Source organism: Harpia harpyja, chromosome 17 (assembly GCF_026419915.1).
Source record: "Harpia harpyja isolate bHarHar1 chromosome 17, bHarHar1 primary haplotype, whole genome shotgun sequence".
NCBI lineage: Eukaryota > Metazoa > Chordata > Aves > Accipitriformes > Accipitridae > Harpia > Harpia harpyja.
Genome location: NC_068956.1, coordinates 28214568 through 28226745, shown reverse-complemented (window position 1 = coordinate 28226745; position 12178 = coordinate 28214568). Strand labels below are relative to the sequence as shown.

The window sequence follows — 12178 nt, the reverse complement described above, 5'->3', positions numbered from 1 at the left end:
CAAATGTACCTGTACTTGTTGGTGAATTTATTTCTTGTCTGATATTTCTACCTGCCTGGCTCCCAGACCTTGCAGTTTCTCGTTGTGGTTCTAGTATATCGCGGTATTTGGAGACCATCAGAACGGAAATAAAGTAGACGACCGCCAAAGCTAAGAACTGAGCCTGTTTGCTGTCGTCCTGTGTTGGAGAAAAAGGAACAGATCTATCATATCAGACATTTCCATACAATTTTCATACAAGATCATCACACAGCTTAATAAAAATAGCTTCCTGAGACGTTGTATCTGTTAGCATAGTAGCAGATGGATTATGTCGAAGACTTAATGGATTTTCAGTGAAGTACTATACACACAGCATGTATTAAGTACTGAATTCTACAGGTAATTTGGCAACTACACAAATCTCTGGGACTGTGGAGTCAAAAGGCTTTTCAGAAGAGAGGCCTGACTCTGCTCTGAGAGTGCTTTCAAGGCTTCCCAACAGCAAGGGCGACTGACTTCTGCTGCCCCAAGGATGAGACTCCAGAAGGTCCTGCCACGAGAAGGTAAGGGGAACTGCTGCTGAGAGGGAAAACTAAGCTCGCTGATGCTTTTCTAGCTAACACTGGATGCGTAAGCAGGCATAACAGCTTCTGGTAACATGAAAAAGCAGGAGGGATATGACCATTGTTTTTCTTCCAGCAATAAATCCCAGCTCGTACATTCTGACTTCTCCTTCAACAGGACTGCCAGCAGCAGTCCTAGTTTCCCAGGACTCTGACTTAAGTAAATGCCAGGACCATGACGACTTTGTTGTCGTTTTTTCCTCCCACCCTACGTAGTCCGCTGTTGTATGCCAACTACCATCTTAGATATCATCCTGATTGAGCTTAAGCTGCTGTAGTTCAACTGAAATCTCTTTTATTATTATTATTATGGTGTAAAACCCAACATGGTAGAATTAAGACTTCAGCCTCTATCTACTCCTATAGTGGCTTCACCATGTCTCAATTCCAGAAGTATGGATTTTCTATTACAAATCCAGTGCTTGCTTTCCGTGTTTTCTAGGTATTATTTAATTTAGCTGCATGTCTTTGCAGTTCTTAAAATAACTAGAAATCCTCTTATTCTTTCATAGAAATGCCAGAAACAGTATTTCCCTTATTCTCTTCTCCTCTGGTTAAGAAAAGAGTAGGTGACAGAAGATCTCCACCCAAATTCAACCTTGCCCTTTCAAGATGATCGGGTCATCCTAACAAATTTTTTTGTGTCAAGTTCTACTTTCTTCTTTTTAAAGCTATTTCTAACTTCAGCCTTCAATCCACTTGAACTTAGGTTGGAGAAGTTTAAACATAACATATCTATTTGCGTATATATAATAATAATTCTTACTGTACTGCTTTCAAAAACAAACACATTGTGGTGCAGTAAACATAAAATGGTTTTTATGCTAAAAACAGTTGCAGACAAATCTGAAAAACATTTTTATACATATTGATGTATAGTATGTGTATATATATATATGTTCAGCAGAAGTAAAACTTGTCTTTATAAATCAGTTTGCTGCAGTTCTGTAACACATATAATAATTCTTCCTCCTACCCTGGTTGGACAAATAGCTGACACCTTTAGTAATACAGTTTTAATCAACATAGGTCATAACTGATTTATTCTGGCTGTGATTATTTGGCTAACATAAGATCAAGTCTGACTGTTAAACACAGTTATCTACTAATCTCAAATAGCTTACCAGTATAATTTTAAAGTGCAGAAAGTGGCTGGTAGTTACAAAGCCACGAGCAGATGGTTTGCAGATAATATACAAAGTGCAACACGTGAAGGATATTTTTAATTCAGGTACGATCAAAATCTCTTTCAAAATATAAGTTATGATTTTGCAGAAGAAAGAATTACAGCACATATTACTCACCACATCACGAAAAACTACTGCTCGTAGACGATTAATATCAACATCCTGAAGAAGCCTATCAGGGTCTTTTATAGGAGAAAGATTGCCAGGGACATTTTCAAGGGGAGTCTAAAAATAAAAAGTAGTGAGATTTCCCCCCCCACCAAATATCAAAGCATTTCCGTTAGAACCTTAATTTGACACCTATTTTAGATATTGCATCAATCTTAGATACTTTTTTACTACCAATATACTTCCAACATAATACTCAGACAAGGGTTCTAAAAATAAAGCAATGTTTTGAATTATTGTCTTAATACTAACAATTTAGATATAAATTTTTACATCTTCCCAGTACCTCAGAACAACTCTATCTCTTCCCAGAGTTAAGATAATAATTTGCACACAAATGGTTATTTCAGATTACAGTTGTTTCATAGCAGTACAATAAATTATTTCTATTACGTGTGTTAAATCTAAAAATGATGAGCAAAAATATTTTAAAACATCAGTTTATGTTCATTTTACTGAGAATTATTACAGACTACTTGCAGAGTAACTGCTATTATTGCAAAAGCATAGAGTAGTATGCTACCTTTATAAAATGATAATGTAATACAAATGATGCCTAAACACCTAAAAGTCTCCGTATACTGATTTGCTTTGCACTGAATGTGATAAGGTGGAGAAATGTAATGTTCTTGTGAGATTTAATGAAATAATATTGTGAAAGGAGCTGAGTTTGTAAATGGTATCTGAAAAAGCCTTTAGAGAAGAAAAACCACTGAATTTAGTAATGAAAATATAGTAGCAAAAAAAGAAATCCTTTACGTCATACAAAGTGTTGTATTTTAGTGATGGGCTATGCTAAATTCTTTGAGATTTTAGTTTCAGGACTCCCAAAGTCTTAAAGCTGTAAACAAGTTAAAAAAAAGATGAACAATGAATTAATGAAACTGGAAAAACTAAGCTGTAATTGAATATTAAACAAGTTTCATTCCTAAAATCAGATAGAAAATACTGATGTCTAATATGCATGCAAACATCTGTTGAAGTTACCGGGACTCGGATGTTCCACCAACAAAGATGTGATGGCAGGATTTCATCAAAACTGCAAGTGCCCTGACAGATCAAAAAAAGCTATGCAGGTATAGATGACAGATGTGGGTAAGGGGACTTGCTCTTTGAAGTAGACCAAGCAAGAGTGAAAAAGCTATTTAAATTTGCTCCAGTCATACTACTGCAGTAACGTTTTCTTGTTTCAAATAAACCCCCTCGCGTACTTTTGCTTTAAACCAGTTAATAGCATAAACCTGAGCTTTTGCCAAATATTTGAGAAGGCAGTTAAATTATTTTCTGATCCCATAAAGAAGTGGTACAGACTCGTCATTGCTGCTGGTCACCGAAGACTGGGTTACCTTGGCTGCTGCTGATGCAGTTACACCCTGAAGAGTGTCTTGAGTTTTACTGCTGATTAACGACGTCTTGTTCACTCTCTCTCTCTGCCTTTGCCGACATTCTAAGCAGTTTCTCACAGCCACACAACAAACTAAAAAGAAGTTATGAAAATGCTACAAATTAGAATATTTTCTCATTGTTATATTCAGAACATCAATTAGCAGTCTGCACATCTAGTTTGCTATGTCAATAACCATGTCCAAATAGTAAGTGCAACATAGTTCTCACATTAGACTCTGTCGGTACTAAGAAAGCATTATGGTGACTTATTCACTTCATTCTTGAGTTGAAGAACTAAATGGTTTATATAACTGCTATCTCATTATATTAAAATTTGAAAATTATTACTCCTTGAACTGGAGCTCTCATATGTTATTGATTGTTTATCAACATTTAAAATCTGAAAGTACTTATGTACAGCTAGAATAGGAAAAAAATAGTAGGTGGTAATTTAGAATTTGATGAAAACTGATCATTGAGAATAAACCACAAGTTTTATACCAGAAGCAGTATAATTATCAATGACCTAGTAAGTGGTATGTATAATAACAGGATAAAACCTGAGTACAAAAATTATTCATCATTTGAGGGAAGAACAAGTATGTGGGACACAACATTAGCAAAACAGCATCATGCCAGATGACAGTCAAAATTTAATGTTCACAAGGATAAAGTGATATGGTTTGCATAGAATAGTTTGAATTATTCATGTATTTTTAAATTCCCTAAATTAATCGTAACAGTATACAGTAAATAGTGAAGAGAGGTGCCGGACTATTGCAAAATATATTAAGGTCTACAGAGTCTGCACATGCATCCCATGCTTTTAATCTTACATAGCCTATAAGTAGTCTTTCAAATCCATGGAGACTTGGATAAGGAAACGTGCAACATGCAGGCAGCAAAGCAGTTTTAAGAAAAACATTTTTTTTTTTTCTCCCTTTACTTAGTTATATTTAATATTTTTACTCCCCCCCAAAATATATACAACTTGAAATACATAGGAAGGAACAATTTCAGACATGACATTTTAACTTATTTTTGTGCCTAAACTCATTCCACCTTATAACTGTATCAAATCAATAATAAACAGGATTTGTATTTTATCACATCACAGTCAGTACAAGTCCTTTCCTACATGTGTCATTGTTTGATCCATCTGTAGCTCACTGATCTGTAAGTAATTATTTAATACATACTGTCTGCTGACTTACCAAGCCTTAGGCACTGTCGCATTAGACCTCCAGAAGACATGTTTTTTTCAGCTTCAATCTCACTAAAATTTAGAGAACTGGCAAATACTAGTACATCAACCATTGCCATCAGACGGCTGAGAAAAGTTACTGCTGTCTCTGCTGACATTCCTTGTGTCACTTCAATATTTTCCAATTCAGTCTTTAAAAGGAGATAATTGAATTAAACAGTTTGAACACAACTGAAATATAAAGACAGCACATACACGTACAAATCTAAATTGTTATGCTTAATGACAAATACATTGAGAAGTTATTTAAAAATCTCCTACTATTACCATTAACATAAACCGTGAGTGAAATTCAAAGTAAGACAACATGAAGAGTGAGAAAATCATTTACATTTACATGCTGTAATAGATGAGAAAAAGTCTAATATAAATGAGAAAGTTATTAGCAATTACATAAAGACAGAGCAGCCAGATAGTAAAACAATGCATGGTATAGAAGGGTGCGACGTACTCCTACATTCTTCCATAGGCTAAGCAAACTGACAGGTAACAGATAAAAGTAATTGCTGTCTGTATAGCTTTTACGTTCCTTTAGATAAACAAGTAAACGGGAGGAGCGGAGTGGGAAAAACCAGACAGTTTTGCCCTGTTTCCGCAAATCGATTCTCCCCGGGAATGCTTATACCGAACAGGAGCCTGACAGAGCGCAACTCTCCTGGAGATCAGAGGAGAGGGCAGTACGCTCACTCCTCACGACAGCAACAGGGAGGAAGGAAAAACACGACAAGTTATATGGCGAGCAGCTCACATTTCCCAGAGAATGGCCATTTCTTTCCTAAAGTAGTGTCGGACTCTCCTTAACGGGAATCCACAGAAAAAATGCTGAATGAGGTCAGTATTTCTGAAATCTAAAAAGGGGTCATGTTTTTCTCCAAAAAGATACTTAGATGTCCAGAGTCATGTTTTCAAATGTGTTCAGGTGCCTAACAGTGCAGATAAGTGAGGAAACAGTAAGTTGAATCAAACAAATAAATATCTGTTTAAATACCTTTACCTCTGGAGCTAGGCAAAATTGAAAACGGAATTTAGTACTTGACTGTGTCCACATTTATATGCCTAAATACTGTTTTTAAAATTGTTTACAGATGGCCGATTCTTATTGATTGTCAACAAGATTTCAGATTGCAGGGTTTTTCTGAACAGAGAGTTCGGTCCCTTTGAAAGGTATTACTTCCGTCGTGTTTGATTATTTTTATTCATTTGCTTAGAAGTATCTATAACAAAAATTCAAAATATATTTTGTGCTGTTAAGGCCATTTCCTTCCAAAGAAAAAGAAATACAGAAAAATTAAAAACTCCTTTATTTCCATACTTCTAAAAAATTAGTATCCTCACTCATGAGTCACTTTTTAGAATATTTTACATCCAAAATTATAAAAGTGCAAACTGTGCCAAACGATATTAAAGAAACAACCGTTCTGAAAGATGAAGGATCTAATGTGGCACGTGTTACCACAACGATAGATACCACTTCATTTAATTTCTCTTAAGGATGTAACACGTCGGTTATGTGAGTGATTTAGGAAGGGCTGTCATCTGTTTGATTTGCCAATAATATCAGAAAAATGGTAAAACGACAACTCTCAGAAGAACGATTTCCAGCCTATCTTCTTTAGCCAGGTCTCCCCCACCTAGCGTGTGTTGTGTTCCTACTTTTTGGAAAAATAAGTTGCTGGGTTTTTGTAACAGACTGGAACATCATTTTTGAAAGCACTCATCCAAAGAAAATATATTTGCAAAAATCTATAGCCACAAGAGTCTGCTAGAAAAACTCATAGGCGGCTATACAAACTTGAACTTCAATCTCATGCCTGAAATAACATCAGGCTTGCTAGTAGCCAATTGACTGCCTGCTGTTGATTTTTCTCAAGCTTCAACTGTATTGCATCAATCATAGTCTTAAACCTTCTCAGAATATCTATTGCTTTATATTTTTTTTTGCAAGTTATTTAATAAATTCATTTTATATAACACTTTAGTGTATTTTACCAAGATTTTTGCAAACTTTGAATTGAAAAAAATCTCTTTTTTTACAAATCTCCCTAGAATTCTGCTGGATGGAAGAAAAAAAAAAAGACTGACAGTTTTTTACAGCAAAACTTACCATGAGTTCTACCTGTTAAATACAGCACATTGATATTCTAACAACGTTTAAAATAAGCTCCATTGTTGATGAAGCTGCCTTCAGGTATTAGCAACATTTTAGATAGGTGCAGCTCAAAACCTCTTTTTAAAGAGAACTGATCACCATTTCATGACTACTCAGCGTACTTTAAGAGCAGTAACAAGTCTTCCATACAATTAACATGTTCAGAGCCTAAAGAGTTTTTCTATTGACTACTATATATATATTTATAACTTTTAATTTATAATTTAAATTAGCTCATAGACCTGCCTACATTCAGTGCAGTAGCTAACAGTAAGCATCATATTTGACAATGCATTAAGTTACTCAAGGGCAACATGCTAGGAAAAGTTAACGATTACACCCAGTCTATTGCTATTCACATCCTACCATATGATACAGGAAAATAATAATAATAATAAAAAAGCCAAAATATTAAATGATCAAAAATAAGGTATTTTTGAAAATGCAAAAAACTGAAACTTACAGCAGCAATACTAACCTTAGAACCCTGGACATGCAACAGACAAAACAGACAACAGATCACAACAATAAAAGAAAAAGAAAATTATTTAAGTTAACTAAAAATACAATGTAAAATTGAAACAAATTAGTATCTTGGAATTATACATTTGTTTAATTTATAATTAGAACAGCAAAACATTTCAGCTCAGCATGAACATTTGAAAATAAAGACTTCTAAGAGATAGCTACGCACAAGGAAAACTGTAAATCTTGTATTATTACGGAGTTCATGTAAACACTGATTCTTCCAAACCAATGTACAGCTTTTATATAGTACATAGAGCAATTTTATGAAGCAATGTAAACCAAAGTAATGTTTTCACTGATTATATAGAAATAAAATGAGCATTTTACAACAAGCCATTCAACTGAAATGTAATAAAGTAGTTAATCCTTGTACGAGGAGGCAAATACGTTTAAAATGCTTTGACAAAACAAATATAAATCACAAAAAGCAAACTGGTTCTTCATGCATAATGTTCCTTCCTTTGAAGCAACACAAGATGATAGTTCATTGTATGTATTACATTGGGGTGTGATTTCTTCAATGTAAACCAGTATCATACTGGATATTTGAATGCTTTTGAACCACAGAAAAAAACCTGAAGATTCACTAAGCCCCTGGGACCGAGTTAGTCTTCAAATTTCAATGTTCACAATTAAATAGGTGTGTCAAATTTTTATGGTTTAGCTTTAGGTACAAGCATTTTCTCTCTTATCACAATGAGCTAGGAACTAATCCTTAAGTTTTCACTGGTCATGTTTTAAAAAGAGAAAGAAACTGAATTCTCATGAGTATGTCCCTATTTTTGTCATTTAAATAGTGGAAAAAACCTAAACTAACAAAGAAAAACCAAGCTGAAACAAACTGCTTTTTTTCCTTCTGGAACAGAAAATACCATGTTCAACCAGTTTTTAAATGTGTCTTCCTCTTTTGTAGCTGGATGCACCTCGAGAATTAACCTGTGGCTATTATCTCTCGATTACTAGCTGACAATTTTTCCATCAGTGTGCCACTATTGATTCTCGGAATTGTTATAGAACACACAGCACCTGTGGCACCACATGAGTCATGAACATGATAATGCTAATACTATATAGAGGACATACAGAAAAATATCCCTTCTTGGCTTTTAATCCACAGACCTAATAAGGCTGTCTTTAAATGTTTAATTGAGTTTTGTAGACAGCTGTTCATATAGCACCAGCAGCCCTCAGATCACAACCTGAGAGCTGCTGTTTTAAATGCTGCAAGCAAGAATTAGAATTACAGACTTCACAGAATAAGTGGAAAAACAAACTAATTGCAAGGGGCCTGGAAATTTACTCTCAATTGCCACATATATTTCAACTCCTCAAATTTTTTTTGCCTTACTCAATGTCCTCAAGTCCCTGTTACAGCTGCTATCCTTGTAGTAAGCAATGATTACTTCAAATTCCTAGCTTGTACACAAAGTGTTTTATCTGGCAACCAGCTGCTATTAATAGAAAGCATCTTCTGCAAACCTGTTTCCTTACAGCTCCCCAAATATGTTTTTTTTACACCTGTACACCATCTTAAAAATGCCTTCCTTATAGCTGTAATTAAAAAAAAAAGCCTCAAGGACCTCCCCCACAGAAAGGAAAAAAAAAAGGAAATCAGTATTTTATATTTTATGACCTGCCTATAATATTGGCAGAGTTATCTAATATCCCCAATTTAATAAGCAAGACATCAGAATCAACAGTGGAACACACTTCAGCTTATATTGTAAAACAACAAAACTGGTTATATTTTTTTGTTAATATTTGCTTCAATTCAAATTGTTTCATATACGCAATTGACAATCCTTTAAAAACACCAGCATTTGAAGAAAGTCCTTGTACAGACCCTGAGACAGAGATGGTATAGAACTGAAATTAAGGGAAATACTAAAACATGTGGGAATAAATGACTGTGAATCACAGTAAACTTTCCCCTGTATTTCATACAAATGTATAACCTTCACCGTATTCTTGAGTCACTCACAGACTTGTGAGTGGTTTGTTTTCACAGATAACGCATTTTTTCTTTTCTTTTTCCTATTTGTATTTAAAGGTTCCTGTTCACAGCACTATTCAGATCACCCTAGTCTGGATTAAAAAAGCAAGGCGAAAGGCAGGTTTCTATTACAAGAATTCAATAGTGAGGAAATTCCATAACTAAGATTGCCTGTTCTACAGCAGACAAGGGATCAGGGGGTAATCTTCCACCCAGCCCAGAAGAATTGCCATTTCACTCCAAATCCTAACTATGCAAAGGAAAAAGTCTTTTTGAAATCGGAAATTCCCCAAACATCCATCTTTTTAAAGAACTATGACAGTACTGCTTTTTCAGCAAGGGAGGGAACACAATACAGAATCTGTTGCACAAAAGAAAAAAAAACAACAAACCACCTGCAATTCCTCCAATATTCTGAAAATCATTTTGGTAAATTTATCCCTTGGTTCTTTTCTGCATATAGCCTTAATTAATTCAAGCATCTGATATTCAGCATCTATTCTACTAATGGGAATAGGTGAAATGCCTTTAAAAAAATGAGAGGCAATAGGACACACCTAATAACAACTAACTCTATAGCAAATTGTTGAGAAGAGAGTTTTGTAACAGACATTTCGGGCTGTTTAACAATGCACAGCCCAGGATGAGGGCTTGCTTGAACTCAGACTGACACACTGAAGTCAAGGAACTGTGGATAGGTAGGACTCCAAGATCGATAACGAAACTATGTGTTTCTGTCTGTTGCCATCTCTGTTAGAAAACAAGCAAGCTACCTCGTAAAAAGAGACTGGATTCAGCTCCAGGTTAATAATCATTGCAGTCGATGGACCCTAGAGGGGTCTGGCTGACCAGCTACTAGATGTCTACATCAGAGATAGCTAAATAATTTGCTTCTATTGAGTAGATCTCCGTTGGCTAGAAATCTAGTCCACACACAAGTACTTCAAATGGATACCTAAATTTACCCTAATCTCTTCCTGATTTCCATCCTGTTTTATCATCCCGAAGTAAAAGGGTGGAATGACCTTTACTGTCTGTTGTATAAGCTTTTTGCTCTCATATTTCATTATTCCAGACCAAAAAGTAAATTAATTTTTAGAAGTAGATGTAAATACGTGTCCGATGCCACAAATACAACACACTAGGAGGAAATAAGTAAGTACTACTTCAAAATTTCAATACGGGCCCAAAAGGCCTTCAGGGGGAATATTTGAGTCACCATTCATGAAAGTGAAAAAGGAAGAAATGAAGTAAAATGAGCTCATACTTGTTGATAAACTCAATATTTGTATGCTACAGAATCTACAAAATGTGAGGGTTTTGACATCCCAGAAAAGCTCCACGGAATAGAGATATGGAGGATCAGAGGCTTCTAAAGACAGACAGACTAAACAAGATGAAGACTCTCTGGATTCAAACAGGCACACCAGGAGACATGACTGAAGCCTACAAAGTCATAAATGATATGGAGATTAATAAAGATGTGATTAAACACTCCTTTCATAGCATAAACAGTAAGGCACACAGTGACTTTATACATTTAAGCAGGCTTAAAAAAGCAAAGACAAGAAGTGCTTCAAAGGTTATATAATTACTTTGTCAGACTCAATGCCGTAGGATATTAGGGAGGCTAAAAGCGTAAGTAGCTACAAAAAAGATTAGATAAAGTCTAGAAGGATAAATTCCTCAGTAGTTATTAAACACGACAGCCCGAACACCCTCTCTAGCTGTTAAAATCCTAAATGCTGAAACAAAGTATCATTAGAGCAATCAATATGCTTGCTCAGACTTCTGTATTTTGACATAAACTGCAAACAGTCGCGGCTGGAGGCGGAAAGTTAAACCAGCCAGGCCCCTGGACCGACCCAGTACGGCAGCTTTATCTAACATGTCAACGGCTTGCTTTCCTAAGAGTAGTGCAGTACTGCTCGGCCGGACTTCTAATATCATGCCCAGTTTAAATTACAGAATCACAGAATGGTTGAGGTTGGAAGGGATTCATGAGACGCAACACAAAATTTGGACTGTAGATCTTGTGGAAAAAAGCATTCATGAATGTAATTACCTACGACACAGCAGGTTCCTTCCGAAAATCAAGAAACACTTTTTCGCTGTGAGGGTGACCGAGCACTGGCGCAGGTTGCCCAGGGAGGTGGTGGGGTCTCCATCCTCGGGGATACTCACAAGCCATCTGGACACGGTCCTGGGCAGCCGGCTCTAGGTGACCCTGCCTGAGCCGGGGGGCTGGACCAGATGACCTCCAGAGCTCCCTTCCAGCCTCAACCGTCCTGTGATTCTGTGATTCTTTGAATCAGTGAGGGAGAAAGCATATTGGCTCTTTCCTCCCTTGAGAGTTACTCTGGCAGAAAGTGTCACTACAAAGCCTGCCGTAAGTGTTTTTATGCAATGGAGTCATCATATCTTCCAGTTTCAGACCTCTTCTCTCTTCCAGTCAGCAGCTCTTGGAAGGAGGAGAGTGAGACAGAGTCTTTTGTAACTGACTGTAAGCACTGGACTACTTTGGCCTTTCAAGACTGAGAAGAAACATTCCTTCACCAACAACCCATCCGCTTTCTCCACAGCAGTTCAAGGATGCAAAAGTATTAGAAGTCTGAGAATCAGTACGAAACTTCTTTTCGTTCATCACATGATGGATATTCAGAAGTGGTCCGATGCCCAATAGGGCATCTGGTTCCTTCATAACTGTGATCCAGACCAATACTAAGGGACAGAACCTTCTCCAAGAAGGAGGAAGGATGTGCTGGGCTCTTTGTATCTGTCACAACGATGGATGAATAAATCCACCGTCCCGCTCATGGGTATGGATGGGCAGTGACGGAACAGGAATGGAGTTGCATGGGAGTGAAGAAGCTCTCTGCTAGGTGGAAGAGATTATGA

General features: G+C 36.3%; 1 protein-coding gene across 6 annotated transcripts in view; it reads right to left on the bottom strand.

The window, feature by feature from the left end:
- The window catches only part of NBEA (neurobeachin), a 511508-nt gene that overhangs the window by 322777 nt on the left and 176553 nt on the right, over positions 1-12178 (bottom strand). For 4 of the 6 annotated variants that reach the window (XM_052812195.1, XM_052812196.1, XM_052812194.1 and 1 more), the window contains exons 25-29: positions 7223-7246; positions 4561-4741; positions 3307-3437; positions 1910-2017; positions 10-178 (exon numbers count right to left, since the gene is read on the bottom strand). In XM_052812195.1, the coding sequence (XP_052668155.1) occupies positions 10-178; positions 1910-2017; positions 3307-3437; positions 4561-4741; positions 7223-7246 (613 nt within the window). The remainder of the gene's footprint in view (positions 1-9; positions 179-1909; positions 2018-3306; positions 3438-4560; positions 4742-7222; positions 7247-12178) is intronic. The other 2 variants (XM_052812200.1, XM_052812197.1) reach the window with 1 other exon arrangement.